The sequence below is a fragment of the Eptatretus burgeri genome, chromosome 7 (genome assembly GCF_056783735.1).
Source record: "Eptatretus burgeri isolate ZD-2024b chromosome 7, Ebu_testis_v1, whole genome shotgun sequence".
NCBI lineage: Eukaryota > Metazoa > Chordata > Myxini > Myxiniformes > Myxinidae > Eptatretus > Eptatretus burgeri.
The window spans coordinates 96,171,913-96,195,354 of record NC_140967.1 but is presented as its reverse complement, the minus strand read 5'-3'; the positions used below and the strand labels follow the sequence as shown (position 1 = coordinate 96,195,354).

The window sequence follows — 23,442 nt, the reverse complement described above, 5'->3', positions numbered from 1 at the left end:
CCCTCTCTTCCTCACTCACCCCACCCCCCTCTCTTCCTCACTCACCCCACCCCCTCTCTTCCTCCTCACTCCCACCCCACCCCCTCTCTTCCTTCACTTTCACCCCACCCCCCTCTCTTCCTCACTCACCCCACCCCTCTCTCTTCCTCACTCACCCTGACCACCCCTCCTCTCTTCCTCACTCACCCCCACCCTCCTCTCTTCCTCACTCACCCCCACCCTCTCCTCTTCCTCTCTTCCTCACTCACCCCACCCCTCCTCTCTTCCTCCCACTCACCCCCCACCCCTCCTCTCTTCCTCACTCACCCCCACCCTCCTCTCTTCCTCACTCACCCCCACCCCTCCTCTCTTCCTCACTCACCCCCACCCCTCCTCTCTTCCTCACTCACCCCCACCCCTCCTCTCTTCCTCACTCACCCCCACCCCTCCTCTCTTCCTCACTCACCCCCACCCCTCCTCTCTTCCTCACTCACCCCCACCCCTCCTCTCTTCCTCACTCACCCCCACCCCTCCTCTCTTCCTCACTCACCCCCACCACTCTCACTCTCCTCAACTAAATTGTGAACGGACGGATGGACGGACCGAAGGACATCGACACCCATATTATTAGGTCATGTTCGAAGAGATGACCAAACAAGACATCACTTGGTTACTTTAATTTGGTCTCTTTTCCAAAGGAGTATGGGTCAGTGAAATCCGACATTTCTGAATATCATGCAACACTTTCGTGGAGAGACGTATACATCAGCTGAAACTGTAATGGGATAAATTGGTGTGAAAATGCCACTGATAAGCAAGATCTTATCAAAAGAACTTAAAATTATAATTTGTGCATTTATTATTCAAATGCACGTTAGATTTTAAATGAAAAAAATACAAAACAAATGAAGACATTTAGTTAAAACAAGGGTCTGACATTGACCTTTGTTTGAGCTGTTGAGCCTGCGTTTGAACGTCGACCCAGCTACAAACCACCATCGTGGTGTTGTTTATGCAGGGTGAGGCATGACAAAGTACGCCGTCCATCAGAATGATGTTAAACCGGAGGGCCTCTCCTACTAGCATTAGTTCTTTCAGGAAGAGTAATCATCTTCATCACCGGCAAGTCATCACCAGCATATAGAAATGATAAATTCTTGCTCAAACCACCGTCAGTCAAATGTCTGGCCTGGTGAACCGGTTGAGAAAGATTAGGGCCAAACGTCTCGAACCGGTCGACCCCAATAAGAGGGCATAATTGGGGCCATTAAAGAAGAAGTGGATTTGCTCAAAACAAACTACAAAATGATGAAGAACATCAGACATGCAAGCAAGTACACACATGCAAATATCGGAATTGTGATGCCCTGACTTGGGTTTTCCCCAACTCAGCCCACCAACACTGAACACGCTTTCGAAAATGCAAGTTAAGTTGAAGAGAAAACAAAATACCATTAAAACATTTCGTGTGAAGGTGTGAAGCAGGGACACCAGCCCGTAAGGTAGAGCATTACTCCAATACAAGTGAACAGTAACTGTCAATCCTTATGTGCATGTAATAATGGTAATGTGAATAAAATTTATAACAGGAGTTTGGGTGGACGTCTGTCAAGAAGGATCATTCACCAACAGGACGGTCCGATAAACTCTTCACGAATTAGCAAAGCAATGAAGAATCAGCTGACAAGACCTGAAAAAGATAAAGATGTAATGAATAAAGAAGCAATCAATATTCAGGGTCAATCGTATTACATACCGGGGATGTGGGAGTGGGAGTGGGAGTACGGGAGGAGGTGTCTAAATGAAGAAACAGAAAAGGAATGGGAGAGGATAAGAGAGAGTACAACAATGTGGAAGGAGGATGATATAAAGGAGGTCGGAGTAAAGGATGGAAAAGGGAGAGGCCTGTTCATGACATACATGAGAGTGGGGATGAGAGGGGTAAATATTCCACCATTTTGCATAAATAGACAAATATACGGCCCTTAGAAAATAAGTGCCAAATAGACCATTTGCAAGGCCGACATGAAAACAGGTAAGAGGCTTTGTAGTTGAACATATGAAACATACCCAAGAAGTCATCCATCAACGACCCAATGGCAAACTGTAAAATAATTAAAAACAGCAAAATTAGTAAATATTAGGGGCAAAAAGTGGAATTTTACTTCGATTTAAAAAAAACAACACAAGCATTGCCTTCTGAATCACTTACAATATCGTTTTTATCCACTCTTGTTCCAACGATTTTCAACCGGATTTCATCATCCTGCTGGATAACGATATCCTACCGCAGATGAGAAAAGGAAAAGGGAAACGGAGAAAGTCGAGTTAAATAAAGGATTCTGGACATTGCGAGTTCGTAAACCGAGAGAATTGGCATCAAACTCCGAGCAACACGAGTATGCAAATCGTTTGTGCTTTACGCATCCAACAGTTTATATACAGTATAGACACAGACACAGACACCTTACCTCGTCCACGGTTTTGTAGCAAGGTGGGTTGGAATTCGGATCAAATTCCATTTCTGATGGAATGGACTGCCGGAAGAGAAGAGATAGCCCATCACTTATGCAAACAAATAAACAAAACAGACCCACACAGAAGTAGAAATGCAATAATACCCGGATTTACATCGGGGTTGCGTTTCTGAAGTGTGACAAATATCAAAAAGATGGAAATCAAAGCAATTTTTCTCATAAAAATGAATGGAATATGGGGTGTATGGGTTCCTCACATCACCACTTTTCACCTCTTATATTTGCCTTTTTACCTTTGATACAGTCATGGCCAAAAATATTGGCACCCTTGCACTTTTTTCAAAGAACTCACAATTGACAAAAGTATTTTGTCTCCACAATTCTTTATTTCATTGTTAATATTATCGAACCTTTGTTTTTGATTCAGAACTTAAGAATCCTTTTAAATCAGAAAATAAAAAGAAATGGCATTGATAAAATTATTGACACCCTTGTCTTGATATTTGGTAGCACAGCTTTTGGACAAAATAACTGCAGTCAAGCTCTTCCGATAGCCATGAATGAGCTTCCTACACCTCTCTACCAGCAGTTTGGCTCTTCTTGTGCAAACTGCTCCAGTTCTCCCAGATATGAAGGGTGCCTGCTCCTCACTACTGTTTTCAGATCTCCCCACAGGTGTTCAATGGGATTTAGATCTGGACTCATTGCTGGCCACTTCAGCGTTTTGTCTTGAACCGTTCCTGGGTGCTTTATGAAGTGTGTTTGGGGTCATTGTCCTGCTGCAAGACCCATAACCTTCGACGGAGACCCAACTTTCTGACACTGGGTTGAACATTGCTCTCCAAAATGCCTCCTTGGTAATCTCCCGATTTCATGATGCCATGCACACATTTAAGGCACCCAGTGCCAGCGGCAGCACACCAACCTCACAACATCATTGAACCTCCTCCATGTTTGACTGTAGGGAAGGTGTTATTTTCTTTGAAGACCTCATTTTGTTTTCTGTAAACATAGAGATGATGTGCTGTACCAAAAAGCTCTAATTTGGTCTCATCTGTCCACAAGCCATTCTCCCAGAAGGATTTTGGCTTGTTCAGGTGTGTTTTGGCAAACTCCAGTCAGGCTTTCTTATCTCTCTCTTAGCAGTGAGGTCCTCCTGGGTCTCCCCTCATGGAACCCCCTTTCATTGAGTTGGCGACGGATTGTGCGAGTTGAAACTGTCGTACCTTTTGTCTGAAGGTCAGCTTGAATCAAATACACATACATATTAAATATATAAATAAAACAATTACCAGACATATGTAAATGAAAATACACCCAGCATGTTCCCCCTCAAACCCATTCCCTTCCGTCAAAGGCGATTGTTTTTCATATGTATCGAGGTGTATATAACTGAATATGTGGTCTCGGAACGTGGGATCACCCGATACTCCTTCGACCGCAGCGTTCAACATGCAACTGATTTGTACCATTCAGTTTGTTACCACGGTGAATACTTTATGATTAACGAATTACCGAATAATTTGTCATCAGAGATGCTTCTTTTCTGATAACCACTCACGAACCAAGAAGTGGAATGGTATCCAAAATATCACATAAATCCAGAGTCCCTATCATTCTGTTTGAATTCGGCACTCAGTCTGTTTTCAAGACTCAAGTGTGGTATCCGAGGTGCAGCGGAACATGGAGAGCGAGAGCATAGCAGTAACTCCGCTTTATTGCCCGTCCGGATGTACATCAACGCCACCCCTAGCGCGCGAGTCATGATACACGAAAACCCAATGACGTGATACAGCACACTCCTCCCCTCGTAAAATGACAATTATAACTTGACCAAACGAAACCAATCAACATTCAAAATCCTCCAAGTACCGCGCACGTTTCCTGACCCGCCTCGGGCGGGCAGCACCGCCAGACGGCTCAGGCTCAGCCGCCTCCAGGCTAGGTCGAGGTGACACCCTCGCCGGACTTGCCCCATCCGCAACAACAACCGCCCCCGGACGACAAGCTTGCTCGTCGTCCTCGAGCAGGACTGAATCAGGTGAACACCCCGCGGGCGTTGACACGTCCGGCCCTGGCGATACGTCTGGCCACGGCGACATCACAGGTGGGGGTCCCACATCGCTCGGCACAGGGGGGGGGGGTGACGCTGAACAGCAATCATGCATTTGGTCCACGTGCCGCTTCCACACCTCCCCACCCTCAGTCCGCACCATGCAATTCGCCGGCCCCAGTACCACAGAGACCACAGCCGGCACCTATTTGGAACTGTGGAAATAATCGCGCACCATTACCCGCTGTCCCACATCAAAACCGCGCAGCAGCGCCGGGCGTGACACCGCCCCACTCACCGACCCTCCAGGTCGCAGCAAATCCAGTCTGGACCGCAATGCCCGTCCATAGAGACGAATGGCAGGAGAATCGCCCATGACAGGATGAATCGCATTCCTGTATTGGAGCAAAAAGACATCGACCACCGTCTGCACAGGTGCAACACCCCCCCCCCTGCGCAACGCCCATTTCAACATCTTAAAAACGACTCCGCCTGCCCATTCGTCGCAGGATGATACGGTGCAGACCTTAGATGTCGAATACCATTTTGACGCATAAACTTATCAAATACACCTGCGATGAACTGCAGACCGTTATCAGAGACCAGAACCTCGGGTAATCCTTTATTAGCAAAGATCGTCCGCAGTTTTTCTACTGTAATGTTTGCTGATGTATGCTGCATCACTACAACCTCTGGTCATTTTGAGAATGCATCGATCACAATCAAAAACATTTTGCCATTAACCAGCCCCGCAAAATCCACATGGACCCTCTGCCAGGCCCTCCTGGGGTCGGCCATAGTCCCGAAGCGGGTTATCAGCATCTGTTTGGCACATGGTGCAACGCTTAACCAACTGCTCAATGTCTTTGTCCAACCCCGGCCACCACAACAGGCTACGAGCAAGACTCTTGGTCTTCATGACGCCAAGGTGACTGAGATGCAGTTCTTCCAAACACCGCTGCCTGAACTTCGGTGGAATCACCGCCCTCATTCCCCACATAATGCACCGTTGGACCAACGACAGCTCCGATGCGAAAGGCTGAAATGCCGGTGTTGAAGGTAGATCGCTCCAATTCCCCGTAGAAATCGCCTGGACGACACGGGCGAGCACTGGATCATGAGCCGATTCCACCGTGACCTGTTTGGCCGTGATCGGCCCACTTTGGACCTGGCCCAGCGCGAACACATCAACCCGGTCGGCCGACTCAGACGCAGCTGGACCCTCCGCGCAAGGCAAGCACGAGAGCCCGTCGCAGTTAGCATGCTTTTTGGTGCTCCGGAACTGAATATCGTAATCGTAAGCAGCAAGAAACAGACACCACCGCTGTATCCGCGCGGCCGCTACCAACGGTACCCTGCGTTTGGATCTCAGGATGAATTGAAGTCGTTTGTGATCCGTCTGCAAAGTGAAATGCCGCCCCAGCAGGTATTGATGAAACCTCCGCACACCCCAGACGAGGCTGAGAGCCTCGCGCTCGATCTGGGCATATTCCCGCTCTGCTGCGGACAGGGTCCGGGATGCAAAACAAACAGGCCGCTCGGAACCATCGTCCATCCTGTGGGAGAGCACTGCCCCGATGCCATATGCAGAGCTGTCGCATGCCAATAAGAGCGGACGCGCAGGCTCGTAGTGCATGAAGACCGTATCCTCTGTGAGCAGCTGCTTGATGCGGTCGAACGCCGCCTGGTGTGCAGGCCCCCAGGCCCAGCGCTCGTCCTTACTGAGCAACCGCGTTAACGGCGCAAGCTGTGAGCTGAGCCCGCGCACGAACCTTTGGTAATACTGGGCCATACCAATGAACGAGCACAGCTGCGTCTTGTCGCGAGGCGGTGGCATGTGCTGAATCGCCTCCACCTTCCGAGGGCCTTTCAACAGCCCCTCCGGCGAGATGATGTGCCCGAGGTATTCCTAGCGCTGCTTGAAGAACACGCACTTGTCTGTTCAAGCGCAGGCCGCACGCTTCTAGCTTCGTCAGCACTTGGGCAATGTTCGCAAGATGCTCGTCCGCAGTTTTCCCCGCAATGAGCACATCGTCCAGGTAGGTTTGAGCGGGCAGGCCAATGCAAACCTGATCCATGGCTTTCTGCCACAAGGCGGGGGCCGAAGCAATCCCAAAAAAGAGTCGGGTATATTGATAGAGCCCTTGACACGTGTTGATTGTCAAAAGGTCGCTACTCCCGGGATCCATCGGCAGGTGAAAATATGCATCACGCAGATCAAGCTTCGTGAAGCATTGACTCCCCGCCAATCGTGCATATATTTCATCGATTGACGGCAGTGGATATCGCTCCATGCTGAGCCCCGGGTTAACCGTGGACTTGAAGTCCCCGCACAATCGGATGTTTCCATTCCGTTTCAGCACCGTGACGACCGGGATGGCCCAATCTGAGTACGACACCCGTTCCATCACTCTACAGGCCTCCAGCCTATCAAGTTCACCCTTGACCTTGTCCCGCAGAACATATGGCACCGGTCGTGGTTTACAAAAACGAGGAACTACCCCCTCCTTCAGGAAGAGCTTTGCCTCCACGCCCTTGAGTTTCCCAAGGTCGTCGCAAAACAAACCTTGATGTCTTTGAAGAATCTTCTCCAACTGATCGTCCCATCGGCTCGGCACAGGTTGCACAAGGTGAACGGCAGCCCAGTCTAACCTGATGCGGGTCAGCCAGTCTCAGCCTCGGAGAGACGGACCCCTCCCCCGCACGACGTACAACGGAAGCGCGGCGACCTGGCCTTGGTACCGCACAGACACATCTGCCATCCCGAGTGGAGTTATCTTCTCGCGGGTGTACGTGAACAGTGTGAGGTCAGACCTGATAAGCTTCAGGTCGTTGAGTCTACGCGCGGTCTGTTCGCGGATGATTGACACCGCCGCTCCCGTATCAACCTGAAACGTGATCGGCGTGTTGTTCACTTTGACTTCCACAGTCATCGGGCGCGCCGCCGCATGACCAATTGAAAACAGGCCCATCAACGGCTGCCAGTTTCACCCCGGGTCGCCGAGGTCGCCTCGCACATCGCCGTCCATGACCTCAACGGTGGCCAACGCCCCTCGGCACACACGCTTCAGATGACCCACCTTGTGACAACGTAAACACACGGTGCTTTTAAACTGGCATACACGGCACAGGTGTCGACCTCCGCATCCCAAACACGTCCGCGGGGTCACCTCGCCGCTTGTGCGGCGACGTCTGGCCCCGAAGGTCGTGCGAGCGTCCCGGGGCGCTCGCGACACCGCGTGGGCCGGTGATGGCCTGAACATCTCCGAGAGTCTGCTCGACAGCTGTAGCAGTGTCGACCGCAGAGGTAAATGTAATGGCTTCACCCTTCAGCCGTAGAACTGCTGAAACCATTTTCGCATCTCGCAAACCGGAATAAAGCGATCTCTGAGCCGAGCTGGACGCTCCTCTGCCGTGAACTTGCAGGCCACAGAAGAATACTTCACTCGCGCCACAAATCAGCGACGCGCTCCCCTGTACCTTTCGCAAGGCGATCAAACTGGTATCGAGCCAGCTGTAATGACTTCTCCGGCGCCATGTGTGCTCTCATCTTCTGCGCAATGTCCCGAAACGATAGCGTGTCCCCACTGGGCTTGTCCGGCGCCACCAAATCACTCAGCAGTCGATAATGTTCCGCCGATAGCGAGGAGAGCAAGATAGACTTCTGTTTGCTCTCGTCGACCACATCATTCGCGTAGAAATAGCACCCCAACTGTTCTGAAAACAATTCGAAGTCGTCTCCGACGAAAACGGGCACCTGTCCGTGCGCCGTGACTCGATCAACCATCCTCATCAGCCAATTGTGGTATCCGAGGTGCAGCGGAACATGGAGAGCGAGAGCGTAGCAGTAACTCCGCTTTATTGCCCGTCCGGATGTACATCAACGCCACCCCAAGCGGGCGAGTCATGATACACGAAAACCCAATCACGTGATACAGCACATCGAGAACATGCTTTTTGACTGTGGGAAATTCTCCAAGGTAGAAAATCAAATGTGTTGGAGAAGAAATCTTTGTTATGAAACTGTCACTTCCATATCAAACCTTGTTCACTACGGCAGAGACATCGATTTGTTTTGATCGTTACATCATGATAGTGTGCCCGTTGGTCCATTGAACCAAATTTTCATTTGTCTTCACGGTCTTGGAGCATACCTGCCTGCTGTATTGCTGGAGCATTAGGTTGCCTTTTACCAAGCCCAGATGTGTTTGGGCCAGGTCGAAGATTATACTTTCAATATTATTCTTGCCAAATTATACTACTTTCATTATTGTTGTTAAAATTCTTTGTATTAATTAATATATGGTTTGTTACGTTATCATTCTTTTCGTAATTGGAATGTCATGCTGTGGAAGGACCCATTAAGCTGCTCTGTACACCTTAACATGGCGTGTGTTTAAAACGTGGGAATTCTTCTGGATTCTTTGTAGTTAATTAGCCAAATCAACTCAGGAGATCACATTCCACATCAGAAAGCTCCAACAGAACTCCACACAACACACGCGCGCGCACGCACACGCACTAGATGCAATGTCTGCTTTTCATTCAATTGGATTTTATGATGATATAATAATTAAAATAAATGTGGAGTTTTGAGCAAAAGTTTTTTTCTCATGAGTGTACTCCTTTTCAAATGTATTCGAGCATCATTTGTCCATATTTAGAATCGATGACAAAAAGAAACACCTACAAAAAAAAACAACAAAATGTTCCCCTCGTTCTGCTCGGCAAAATGATTTTTGTGCACCTCCGCCCCCCCCCCCCCCAACCTCCAATCATGGATAAACACCTGGTAAAAAGGGGAAATGTAAATCGGGTTATTACTGGAGTTACAAATTCCAGCAAACTAGCAGTGTGTGGTGGCAGCACAAGAGAATAAAAACACGACAATATAAAATGGTTAAAGTTATCTGACATAAAGGATCACAGAGCGCTGACGTTTTGGGCTTTACCCATCATCAGAGCGAAAGAGAGAAACTGGAATGTGGCAGGGGTTTATATAGGGTGGGTGACGCGCTACAGGTGAGCAATACCGATAGGACCGAGGTGTGAGCATCACGAGTGACGCATTGATCATAGAAAGAAGAGGAAGAAGAATAAGGAGGAAACGGAAATGGATTGAAAAGATAAAGAAACGAGAGAGTTCAGACAACAACACGTACCATGCGCAGTGTGACTTCAATTTTGATTAAATGATAATTTTAATGAATGTAAAAATAAATGAATAAAAGAGTTTATTTCTATTGAAGTAGTCTAGAAGCAGCCCCAAATACCACATTTATACACCACCCCAATGAACCTTTATTAGTCCCCTACCGGTTTCACTGGAGGGGACTAAAGGTTTGCTCTTGGTCTGTCCCGCCTGTGGTTTTTCTGACTTTTTTTTCCCCCATACCCTTAAACATATTCAACTAAAACTTGGTACATGGCTTTATTATGATAAAGTACTGAAAAAGCTTGAGTTTCATGTCGTTTCATGAATTTTTCAGTTATGCCCTTTTTAAACTTAGAAAATATCATATTATACATGGGTCAGTGTTCAGCTGCCCCGACTCCACCCCACTGCTTTACACCCATTGGCTGGACAGCTGGCCTGACTCTCTATCGAGTGCAGCCTGTGGCTGCTGGTTGCATCATTGGTTGGGACGCGGCTATGCCGCTGATGCAGTGTCCCCCTTACCAGTACACTGGTGCTCATTTTGCCGACCTCGGAAGGATGACAGGCTGAGTCAACCTCCTGGTGTATTTTAATTCAGCGGCCAACGGGGCTTGAACTCAGGACCCCAGGATCCCAAGCCGCCACCCTAACCACTAAGCCAACACCAAGCAGCTGGCCTGGCTGAACCCCAATAAAATCATGCACCGCCATTGCATGAAGCAACATAGATCAGCAGGCCACAGGCCTGGGTGTTAGTCCATGGCCCATTGCAATTGGAATGATCCCACGTATATAACCACGATGGATTATATATGCACATAAGCCGTACACACGTTTTTAGCAGCGTCTCGCGTAGCGAACTCTGCTATAAGAGAGCTCGGCGTCGTTGTTGTTGTTGTTGTTGTTGTTGTTCTTATTCTTCTTCTTCTTCTTCTTCTTGTGAAGACAAAACCTTTATATTAGGACTCGGCTCTTTTATATACACGATCCGGATCTCCTTAAATACTAAACACTTATACACATCCTCGCATTGAGCGTGCCTTTTGAGAGCGTCTATCATGAACTTTTAAATATATTCGGACATTTGCTTTGAAGCTTCGAAATGTTCACGTTACTATTTAAAGATTATTCCATTTAATATATTGTAATTTCGTAAATACATTATTAATTTCGTGGGAGAGATAAATACATTGTATTTCGTAAATACACTATGACGGGTCTGACTATTGGCTTAATCAAGGCATGTGATGAAATATAGGAAGTTGTTTTTTTTTAGCCGACAAAACCTTTAGGACGCTGCTCTTGGACACATTTGTCCTTGTTTGCTTCATGCATGTCCATCGGGATATTTTTAATATGAAATAGGCAAAGCCGAGAAACGAACGAAACACGGCGGGTTAGAAAGGTACCTCTTCTTCATTTTGGTTCTGGTATCGGCTCAAACGTGCATTAAAGCAAGCTAATTTTTATCTCCGGTTTATTATCCGAGTTGTCTTTATTTGTTTCTGTTCTACAAAATCGGTGACTAAACGAAAATTTATTTTCTTTATTTTGCTGAATCGACACAAACACGGTGCATTGGAGAGTTACTTATTCTTCATTTTGGTTCCGATATCAGGTCGAGCGTGCGTTCAACGTAAACAAATATTTATCTCTTGAACATTCATTGTGACCGGTAGGGAACATGTAACACAAAGCAGTTGGAAATATTATGACAGACAATTTGTGTACTACAGTCTTCAGACAAAGACATCAAGAAAATTGAAAGGCAAGGTTCTGATGCCATGTGTAACGTCGGCCGACCTTTACGATCTGGAGACGGTGGCACTGACAGAGAGAGAACAACAGAGGCTGTCAGTTTGCGAGAACAACTGGGTCAGGAGGATTGTGGGAGTGAAAATGGTGCGATAGAAGAAGGATGGATGAACTGAGGGAGGAAATTGGTGTACAGATAAGAGGAGTACGACGTTGAGATTGGTAAAATGCTGGCTGATGGGCCCGACACTTGGTGCGGATGGGGGAAGAGGGAATGGCAAAGAGAGTGGATAGTATGAGGGAGCAAGGTAATAGGAAAATAGGTAGACTGTGGTTGAGATGGGAGGATTGTGTGAGGAGGGATATCAGTAAGGTGGAGGTGGTTGGAGAGTGGAGAGAGTTGGCTGAGGATAGCGGGAGATGGAGGAGTATCGTGGTTAAGGCAGGGCAGAAGCTTGGTGCCATTGGACATCATCCCTTGTAAAGGGAACAGAAGGAGAAGAAGCTGTCATAAAGTATATCATTAAATTTAAATGAAATATAGCTTGTAAAAGTCGTATAAATAAATTAACTCAGGAATTTACTGCCATTTTCTACAGTCTCTATGACTTTGCCCTATCCAACATCAACATTAGTTATTCGTGCTTGTTGTATGTGTCCATTGTGACGTCCTCAAAAGCAGTAACTTTCCTGTTTCGAATGGTTCTCAATTTTGTTTGCCAGACAGGCAGAAAGTAAAAATATTCCCTCACTTCTCTCTGCACATGCGTGATCGGGATGAATTCAGAGACAAAGTACGGTAAAAAAAAAGACTCGTCTTCCCATTCATGTTCCAATTTGAGTTCAAAAGACAACATGAGATTCAAGTAAGTTGTTCCTCGATCATAAACTGATAAGATGGACAGACAGACGGACAGACATGAACCAATTGCTTGACCCTGCTTTTCGCTTTGTGTGCGCGGAGTAAAAAGCATGAATAATGAGTGAGTGTTGGTTGGTATTGTATTAACATAAAGAAAACATTTCATTTAAACCGTTTGATACAGATGAAGTGGCATTAACAAAAAGTTTTCCAAGTCACGTGGTGTAACTGCCACTCTTAAAAACTCAGCAACGGGACGCACGGAACCCTTGAAGGTACTTACATGCCTGGAGATGAAGCACGACATCGGTCCAATCTCTGTGAACAGTCCAACCTGAGAAAAAACAACAACAAAATCAGCATGATGACAATTTGCACAACCATGAAACAATAAAACTTACACGATGTGAGATAGAGTTCATAAACAAAGACATGTTCCACAATCATTTTCCTCAAAACTTTGGCTTTTACGGGGGTATCGAAACTGGAGTCCCCCCCACCCCCCTTCCATGCCCTTACCTTGTTGACTTGTGTCACCACGGCATCCACAACCTCTCCTTTAAATGGCCTGAACACAATAGCTCTGTACTTCACTGGGTAGAGCACAAAACCACGGCCCTGCTGGATCGTTCCTGCACCGATGTTGTCAATAGTTGTAACTGCAATTACAAAGCCATACCTGACAATACATGCGTGACATTGTGAGAAGGGAGCGCCCAGACAAGGTGATTTCATTTATTCGCCAAGCCACCAACCAAAGTACAAATTACACATTCACAAACATGACTCGGTAGTGTAATGGTTAGAGCATCCTCTCCGAGTCTGGAAGGTGAGCTCCACTATGAGCCTTAGATAGTTTAAAAAAAAATACTAAAAAAAAAATCCTGTCAAATTCAACAGGTAGTATTGTCACTGTTCAAGTCATCTCACTATTCAATTTCCATATAGGTGCTGGTGGACATTAAATATCACTTAGAACCTTTCAAAATGAGCAATGCAACACCATTGATCAGTATTCTAAATTCCTGCCATGATCAAAAGGTTGTAGTGCATTGGCCACATAGCTGCGACCAAGACGTGACGTAAACAGCAGCCAGTGTGAATAAATGAACCAAAGATTTTGCTATGCAAGACCCACAACCATGTGCTGCATAAGAAAGAAGAATAAGAATATTCATTAACAGTAGTTGCGCCTCTTAGTGGTCTTTTATGAATCATTAGGTTGGAAGAGAACAGCATTAAATGGTTCTTTAACTCAAAACTCACTTTCCAGTGCACGTTCCCTCCACCTCGGTGAACAACTTCTGTTTTACCGTGTTGAGCAGGTTTGGCCCGAAGTAACGCGGATGGAGAAGAATCTCATGTTCCAGAGATATCTGAAACAGAAATCCACGTGGACCTTCATTAGGTACTAAACTGGGTGACATAATGGGTAGAGCATCTACTCTGAGAAAGTTAGCACACAAACAACCATAGGTTGGCAATCATTGCAAGCCTTGATGAGCCGAATGGCATCCTTCTGCCTTTAGGTTTCTTGTAAGGGACAGAGATGACGACGACAGGGGACGACGACGACGACGACAGGGGACGACGACGACGACGACAGGGGACGACGACGACGACGACAGGGGACGACGACGACGACGACAGGGGACGACGACGACGACGACAGGGGACGACGACGACGACGACAGGGGACGACGACGACGACAGGGGACGACGACGACGACGACAGGGGACGACGACGACGACGACAGGGGACGACGACGACGACGACAGGGGACGACGACGACGACAGGGGACGACGACGACGACAGGGGACGACGACGACGACAGGGGACGACGACGACGACAGGGGACGACGACGACGACAGGGGACGACAGGGGACGACGACGACGACAGGGGACGACGACGACGACGACAGGGGACGACGACGACGACGACGACAGGGGACGACGACGACGACGACAGGGGACGACGACGACGACGACAGGGGACGACGACGACGACGACAGGGGACGACGACGACGACGACAGGGGACGACGACGACGACGACGACGACGACAGGGGACGACGACGACGACGACAGGGGACGACGACGACGACGACAGGGGACGACGACGACGACGACAGGGGACGACGACGACGACGACAGGGGACGACGACAGGGGACGACGACGACGACGACAGGGGACGACGACGACGACGACAGGGGACGACGACGACGACGACAGGGGACGACGACGACGACGACGACAGGGGACGACGACGACGACGACGACAGGGGACGACGACGACGACGACAGGGGACGACGACGACGACGACAGGGGACGACGACGACGACGACAGGGGACGACGACGACGACGACAGGGGACGACGGCGACAGGGCAGGATGTGTGTGGGGCGAGGGGAGATTTGGCCTGTCTTTCACGAACCGACTGTCGACTCAGTAAGAACTTTCCTCATCTCACATCATCACTTTGGTTTAGTGAAGTCACACGACCGGTGAACCTCGATGAACCGGCTCGCTGTGTCCCGTACTCTCCATGGAGCGTTGGTCCTGTCCAATCAGTTTCTTGCAGTGTTGTGCCGGCTGGTTTCCCATTGTCTTCGCAGCAGTCAGGGCAGGAATTGGGAATTTGTTCAAGGTGCCGGCGATAGCTCGCTTACTCTTCGCCAAAGACACCAAAGGCTCTTCAACGTCCACCAACTAATGCCGATAGACAGGACACCCAGTTTAACGATAATTATGATCCGAGGGATGGCACACACATTGACGAATCACCCTGCCTGTGAAACACCGAGATAACAGTTTGTCGCTGTCGGGATTCAAACCCAAGCATGACAGCTTGGAGGCGAGTGTGCATACCGATGGGCAGGGGTAGGGGCATCAAAAGGTGGGGGTCAGGGGTGGGAGGTGTCTGCCTTGGGGCCCAAGCTCCTCCTGTAACTGCAATTTTTAATACAAATGTATGAGAGAAAGGGTGGGGATGGTGGCCCTGAGATCGTTTGCCTCTGGGCCCGTGCCGGCTCTCGATGGCCCCGCCTCTGGGCCCGTGCCGGCTCTCGATGGCCCCGCCTCTGGGCCCGTGCCGGCTCTCGATGGCCCCGCCTCTGGGCCCGTGCCGGCTCTCGATGGCCCCGCCTCTGGGCCCGTGCCGGCTCTCGATGGCCCCGCCTCTGGGCCCGTGCCGGCTCTCGATGGCCCCGCCTCTGGGCCATCCTATTCCTTTCATCCCCGATCAGATCATACGATTACATTAACGAAATTCTCAAAGCGTTTCCTCACACTGTCCAGACATTGACTTTTAACACCAAATGTGAAGTGTAATAGTTTCGCCTACAAGTACAACCCGTTTGTTTATCGTTCACAAACAAATATTTTACATATACATTCACACACACACAAACACAAACACAATAACCATCGACATTCGGTAATCTCTCATATACATTTATACGTTTTAAAAACCAACAAAAACAAAGAAAAGCCCAAGGTATTCTCACGTGGTAAAACATGTTGCTGTTTCCAGGTTGTTTGGTACTAAGTACATCCGGGTCAGCAGGTTTCAATGACGTACTTGAAATCGCGAATTCTTTCACCATTTGATCGTGCTCAGTTCGATACACTCAAATGTTGTTTTTTTAAAAAAATTTATATCTATATATTTTTTGTTCAGCGTTAAACATTACGCGCATTATTTATTGAGACGCTGACTGGAATAAATTGTTTCCCGCTTTTAGAATCTTCCTTCGGTTTTTTTTTTAATGAAGAAGACGTGTTGCGTATAAAATTTTTACGTTATTAAACAAAATAAAAAACAACCTCAAATACGAAATGTAGCATATATTAATAGATTTACTTCAACAGAAAAAAACCGAATTGCAAATATTGTTAACTATACACCGCCCGATACGTTTACCAACACCCTTCCAAAGGTTTGAAGCTATTTTTGTAAATAAATAAATGAAAGCGATACAATTATAGAGGAATTGGTGAAAAAAAAATTCAAAGTTGCAATATCAGCTGAGTAAAGAACAAGAGTGATCAAAGACACTCGATGACGAGAACACGATTTCTATACACCGCCTATTGGAAAATAAATATAATATTCATTGATTTTAAATGTAATGTACAGCGAATTAATGGACCGAAATATTTAATTATTTTTTTGTGTTTTTTTTTGGTCGGTGTTTTACTGGCGGTGTATTGGTAAGTATTAAGCGTTAGGGTTCGTGCGGGGTGGAAGTGCCGTGGTTTTCCTCACCATGGCGCTCGGCATGCAGGGCATGTGGAGGACGATCACGAGCTTGGGAAAGGTTCGTGTGGATTGGGTGAGGTCGTCATGGAGATTATAATTGGTTCTGATAGAGATGTTTAAGATGAGAAGAGCTTGTCAGCAGAGTAGACGGTGTAAGGACAAGGGGTCGGAGTTTGCGGGTAAAGAAGATGAGCGTTGAGGATCGTGGAGGTGGAGGTGAAGGTAGAGATTTGATGTCTGGAAAGGTTGTGGCAGTAGAGAGGTACAGGGATACTGGTAGGACCTATAGGTACCGTGTGTGTGTGTATACATATATATATGTGTGTTTGTGTATGTATATATATATATATGTATATATCCGTGTCCGCATGCGTGTGTGTCATGAGTTGTATTTTGTGTCACTTTTCCTTCGTTTTTTTTGTTTTTTTTTTTAAATCTTGAGAGATTATCATGGTTGAAGTTGGTTATTTAATTATCTATTTGTGATTACAGGGCCTTTCCTTCAGGAGAAGGTTGCCATCAAGTCAAGCCTCTTACTCTTCCCTGTGGCAAGGAGGTGAGTTTGCAGCTTGCTCATCGTTCTAGTCAAGAAAGAATCGAACTTCACTTGCTATAGCTCTGAGAAGGTGTTTGCCTTTTTGAGGCATTCAAAAAAAATGAAAACACGTTCTTCTGACGCATACCTTTTATTTGGGCAGTGTATAGGCAACTGGCAGCTCTGTATCGGCAAAAAAAAAAAAACGAAGCCGGGTTACGTGCATGAAGCAAAAACATACCTACGACTTGTAATTCAAAACCCCTCACTGCACTGTGAAACGTGGGGACAGGAATACTGTACTGTAAATGGTGGAGACTTGTAATACCCTCCACCTGGAGCAGCAAGACATGTGAGCCTGGTGTTGGCTCAGTGGTTCGGGTGGTGGCTTGGGATCCTAGGGTCCTGAGTTCAAGCCCCGTCGGCCGCTGAATTAATACACCAGGGTGGTTGACTCAGCCTGTCATCCTTCCGAGGTCGGTGAAATGAGTACCAGTTCCAGTGTGTGTCCTGGTAGAGGGGCACTGCATCAGCGACATCGTCGCGCTTCAAGAAATGATAGCTACCCCGGCAGCTAAGCTGCCGTACGATCACAGCAAGACATGATTTCGGTATTTGGTGAGCCCAATGGCACCTGCATAGCCTCGCGGAGCTCAATTTTTTTTTCATTTTCGGCACAAGGTCACGAACTTAGAAAATTGCGAATTTTGACGTAAAAATCGTACGACCGCCAAACTTTGAGAGCTCGGATGACAATATTTTTTATGCATAATCTTGAAGTCAATCCCTACCAAAAGTCTTGAAACCATTTTGCTCTATCTCCAACACCTTGCCCGTAGCGCCCCCTTCAAGTTAGTTTTTACGCTGATTTCATCAAAGTATGGATAATCCGAGGAGTGCGAAATTCCAAGAAATAGCCTATATGACGTTATATTTTTCCTGCAATGTTCCAGAGGAAGTTTTGCACGAAAGGTCATAATCCTTGACCTTTGACCTTTAAAGTTCACAAAGGTCAAATTTTCAAAGTTGTGGGAATCAAACCGGGTTTTCGACCTTCTTCGACGAACTAACTCCAATAAGCTATAGCACGTATCCTGTTTCCTTATTTTATTGTCCACAACATTGTTTTGTGACCTTTAAAGGTTATGCAAAGGTCAAATTTTTAAAGTTGTTGAACGAAACCGGGTTTTCGACATTTTGCAGCGAATAACCTGTCACCCGTACCACATCATGTTGATCATTTTTCATAACTTGGTCAAAAATTATCACATTGTCTCATCCTTGACTTCTGAAACGATCTACATCGTCAAATACCGCTCGTGAACCATCGTCGTCTTCAGACTTGTTTCTTTTAAATTCATGGTCTCGTCATTATTCTGCATATGTATGCACAACTGTTTGTTTTGGCAAACTTTTATTTTTCACCGTCATTCAAAAATGTTATCGAGGGGGCCCAAAGATCCTCTTTGTCCGAAGGCCCAGAATACCGTCAGTCCGTCCCTGGAGTGAAGGTAAAGCTTGCCTTACTAAATCTATATCGATCGCTGAACTCGGGCTACGAATATTCACACATTGGATCAAAACATTTGGGGAATTTGCTTTCAACTATCATCCTGCTGGATCTTTTTATTTTTTCATTTATTTATATTTTCGTTGACGAATGCTTTCAAACAGTTCTGTGACTTTTCCCAGTGTATCGGCCTCGATGTCTGTTGGCATGCGAAATTTCAGCTTTCTACGTCGTCCAGATGGTACCGAACATTAATATCAGTCAGTGAGTGATTAGAATGAGCTTTATATATTACATGCATACATATACATACCAAATCGAAAACAGCGAGGCAGAAGGGCACAAATTGAGTCCCATTACCGTGCTTGCTGCACGACCTGCCAGCAAGTGTCGCCTGCCACCTGGGCACATTGTTTCTGTCCTGCTGATCACCAGTCAGGATGTTTGCAGCCAGGAATATTTAATATCAACCAAAGAAGCACACTGACCCTTTGACAGGACGCCATGTTGATAAGTTATTCCAACACATCACCTCCAAACTAGGTGGCATCCATATGGCACTCAAGCCTTTGCAGACTGAGGTTGTAGCCTACAGTCACAAATAGACGAAAGCAGAGATATCCATCGCCTTTGTGGGCTCATCAGGACACCATGCTGCTGATCGTTTATTTTTGACCATATTATGCTCATTAATAAACCAAATCGAAACCTTTAACTTGACAAGACAGCAGGGCACAAATCAAGGATGGAGAAGCTGGGTGGGAGAGTGGTGATGTGGAACGATGGGATGTGCAGTAGCATCTTTGAGGCATCCAGCAGCAACCAATTGGCAAGTCCTCTCCAGCGTCCCAGATATGCCAACGGCATGTCGCTCTGCTTCTGCTGTACACCAGGGACACGAACCAAGCCACGTTCTGGGCTTTCTATTCTGCTCTCCTCCGCACTTGTGCTTGGTCGATATTGGCATTTTTTCTGGAATCGGCTGGTTGGAGTCAGTGTGATTACCGATTACAACCCTTAATGCAGAACAACCCTGGAAACATCGCAAAGTTCAATCGCTCGTGAAATAAACATTGCAAAAAATCCGCCATGCTACCTGCTCGTCTGTGCACGTGTCACATGGTACATCGATTCATGGCCCGCGCAAACGTTATCACTTTCTTTCTTTTTTTAAACGTCTGTTTTTCACCAGATTTCCTTTGATTCCCTGTAGAGTACCTCGTGAAACCTCTGAAAATATAGACATATACCTGGCAGAACATATTCTTGTGCATTTATGGAGAAGGAAGGAACTTGCTTTAAGTAAATGCTTAAAGTTCGATCTTTGCTTGCTTAAAGTAAATAGGTATATCGGCTTAGCTTAGACTCGTTCTTTCTTAAATTATCAAATCTCACTCCAGATTTTGACATTTATTTAGTCCGCACAATATCCGTTCCTCAAAACCGAAATAATATTTCGATGATGTACTTTAGTCCGTGAGAGTAGATCATGGAAAATCATATCAAATAATGCATGAAATTGCTCCAAGCTCCAAATTTGAAAACTATAGCACTTACAAAAGTGATCTATCCAGTGATTCGTAGCTAAGATGAACAGGCATTCGATAATATGAGTGCGGAAAGTGGAAAAAAAACAAACATCTTTGTCTTTAAGATATCGATGCGGCCTCTTCCTAGTAAGGGCATGGTTGAGCAGGCCAAAAAACATGGCGGCTTCAGACCCAAGTGAGGTTACCTCGGATATGCCTAAAGACCCCATAGGGAGTGGTGACCAAGGATGTCTGATAAAGGATATAATTATATAAGGCCGTTAATTATCTTCAAAAGGGGTGTTTTAATTAACCCAAACATCCAATTTTCATTCATGTACTTCCATGGAGTTTTCTTAGTATGCATGTAATGTTTCAGGCTGTTTGGTTTCATGGTTTTGGAGTTATGGAGGAGACACACTGACACTGACACATAATCACATTTATTGGTGTGGATGTATGTATATTGTTACGGCTGTGGAAATTCGCATTACACCATAAAGGACCCTCAGGTGAGATATCTTCATAGGTACATGTGTAGTTAGCCCAAACCCGTTGTATGGAGGGAATTTATGTGATCCATCCGGGCTGCGACGCTTTGAGTCAGTCGTTTTTCTTTTTCTACCTTTTATTTCAAACGCACAACATTTCAACAACCATGCCATCCCCATCACAGCGCCAACCACACTGCAACCACGCCACCTCCACCATCTACGCGACTACATCTTCGCCACTACGTCCGCTTCTGAACGGCAAACAAAGGCGCAAAGGAGGGAACTGCGAGGATGCGCAGGTTTTCCCGCCTGTTTTTTCCCGCCATTTTTCCCCGCGCTTGGTGTGAAGAAAGGAGGAAGGGCAGCTCGCCGCCGATTGGTGGATGACCAGCGTGAGGCGGTCGGGGTGAGGGAACGCCCTCTTCGAGAACCTCTCGAAAGAGGGTGGAGCTGAAAACGGGGGCAGAGTGAAGGGCGGAGCCCTGGGCTATTAAAGTCTGACACAGGCGGAGCGCTTTTGGTGCTCTTGCTAACTTCGTCTTTTTCTCTCTCTGGCTCTTGCTCTCTTCGTCTTCATCTCCTCTCCGTGGTGGCCGCTGGCCTGGTCTTCAGTGGTGCGGTCCCGAGACCCCACTGGCGGGACGGAGCGTCTGCCATTCCCCACACCACGACCTCGAGCAACAATGTTCCCCCCCCCCCCCTTTCTATCCGCGCTGAGATAGCGCCGAAAACCCCGTCCGTGGCGTCGAGCGGCCAACGCCGGAGAGGACTCGCCTACCACGCCAGGGATCGGAGTCGCGGCCAGGCGCGACCACGCCGACGGACGTGGGAGAGGGACTCGACGGCCCAAAGGGAAGTCACCAGTTTATTTTCGGGGTTTTTGTATGGATCTTGTGGTGCCGTATCTCGTAAAGTAGAACTGTTTAAGTGTTGCCGTGTGTACGCGTATTCGGTTGTAGCTCTGCATTGTTACTTTTGTTTTGGCTGTTATATGTGCATTTTGATTATTGTATGGCTGTATATCCGTGCTTTGTGTCTGTGGCTATGAATAAAATGCTTGCTTGTTGAACTGTTCCCGCTCTGCTTCGTCTCCTTCCTTTTAATTGAATCTCCATCTTGCTTCACGTAAGGGGTTCGTAGTGGGTGCAACATCCCGGTAATTAATCTGAACTGTCCAGGTCGATGATAACACCGCTCGGTTATCCCGATAGTACGGAACGGGCCACCCAAGCGGCTCGTGTCCGGAGTCGACCTGCGGCGAGGTACGATCGCCCGGTCGACCATTCGCGCAGGTACTTAGGTAGATCGAATTTGGCGAACAACCCTATCCTACGCGGGTGGCTGATTGGCACGATTGTGGTGAGGTCGAAAGGCCCACCCGTGACTGGCTCCGGGCGATAGTTTCCGGAGGGTCACGACTGAATTGTCCGTCCGGTGGGTGACGTGCCGCGATTCGAGTTGCGCGGCCGTTCGCACGCCGGCGGGTGCGAATTCGCAACAATATATATATATATATATATATATATATATATATATATATATATATATATATATATATATATATATATATATATATATATATTGACGTTGAAAACGAGAAATATCAGATCTGGGAGTTCAAACATCCGATGTCGGGTGCCCCCCTTGGCAGAGAGAAGGGTCGAGCTTGGCTTGCGCCTCAGCCCTTCTGCGTTGCTTTCAAAAGTGAATGTGTTGCAGGGAATCAAATCAATTGCACTTAAGTGTTTATATTCTCTACACAGAATGGAAATTTATATACAAAGGGTCCGCAGTCGCCACAGTACTCCACTGAGTGTAAATAGTCGTTGCACGATCTTGTACGACTTCAAACAAGGAAATGAGTGCATTTGACCCATCATTGTCGTGTTGCACTCTCAAGTTAATTTTTGCTCCAGCTTATAACATCAATCTTCTTAGTTTACTCATGTCTAAATAACCCGATCTTGTTCGGTTGACCCATCTTGTAATACAAGATTGGTTATCAACAACATTCTACGTCAAAGTTTATCTATGCTAGTTTTTATCGCCCCGTACCGTAAATTGGTTTTCCATCCAAAATGGTTTCTATTCTATGTGTCGTAATCGGTATAATTGTCAAGATTACTATTGAAGCACAAAAGAGGTAGTTGTCATCTTGATAATATAAACCATCCTTTCCTTTATACCATGACAATTACTTCCTGCCCATTGAGTGAGAAGCCAATGATGTTTTTGCTCTTCCCAGGTAATTTGGAGATGCCAAGGCCCATTGTATTGCTCGATAAAAGGGAAGAAATTGAGTCTCTGCTGCTCCGTCTGGGTACGTGTGAGGTTCCCATTTCAAAGCCCTTTGTTCCAAGGCAGGCTTGGCTCGAGTCTATGCGTGACTACGATGAACAGCACCTTGGTCTCGTGGACCTTCACCCTGACGTGTTTGGGGTTCCACCACGGTGGGTGCTCCCATTGTGATCTTTGCTGGTTTTAATTTTGAGTGAATAAATGGCCATCTGTATGTTGTGCATTGAAAGAAAATCGGAGGGCGGAGGGGGAAGGTTGAAATTCTGCAAATATGTGGATACCAGCTGAAGTACCCGGGAATACCCGGGAAATTTGCCCTATTTTCCTCACGCGAGTTAAGGCCCGGTCACACCTTGACGTTTTAGCCAACGTATACCGATTTTTGAATTTTTTTTTCTAAAACGCTGGCACACGTTGAATACGTTATGGGTAAGTTTTGATAACATTGAGAGCACGCTGAAAAACACTGCCATACGTCGTTGTACGTTGGCTTTAAACGTTGTACTTTTCGGTTGTCCTCAAATTT

At 46.9% G+C, this 23,442-nt stretch overlaps 2 protein-coding genes across 3 annotated transcripts in view; one reads left to right on the top strand and one right to left on the bottom strand.

Moving 5' to 3' along the window:
• Nucleotides 1–641: 641 nt before the first annotated feature.
• POLR2G (RNA polymerase II subunit G) lies at nt 642–16,035 on the bottom strand. The gene is made up of 8 exons (XM_085889701.1): nt 15,796–16,035; nt 13,551–13,660; nt 12,804–12,963; nt 12,568–12,618; nt 2,451–2,516; nt 2,192–2,263; nt 2,050–2,083; nt 642–1,669 (listed from the first exon to the last, which is right to left on the bottom strand). The coding sequence occupies exons 1-8, from the start codon at nt 15,892–15,894 to the stop codon at nt 1,656–1,658; spliced, it is 606 nt and encodes a 201-aa protein (XP_085745827.1). The 5' UTR covers nt 15,895–16,035; the 3' UTR covers nt 642–1,655.
• Nucleotides 16,036–16,487: 452 nt separating this feature from the next.
• MRPL4 (mitochondrial ribosomal protein L4) overlaps nt 16,488–23,442 on the top strand; it is a 32,776-nt gene continuing 25,821 nt past the window's right edge. The window contains exons 1-3 of one of the 2 annotated variants that reach the window (XM_085889700.1): nt 16,488–16,608; nt 17,043–17,106; nt 22,864–23,068. In XM_085889700.1, coding sequence (XP_085745826.1) covers nt 16,558–16,608; nt 17,043–17,106; nt 22,864–23,068 — 320 coding nt within the window. In that variant the 5' untranslated portion in view covers nt 16,488–16,557. Of the gene's footprint in view, nt 16,624–17,042; nt 17,107–22,863; nt 23,069–23,442 lie in introns of both variants that reach the window. The other variant, XM_085889699.1, reaches the window with a different exon arrangement.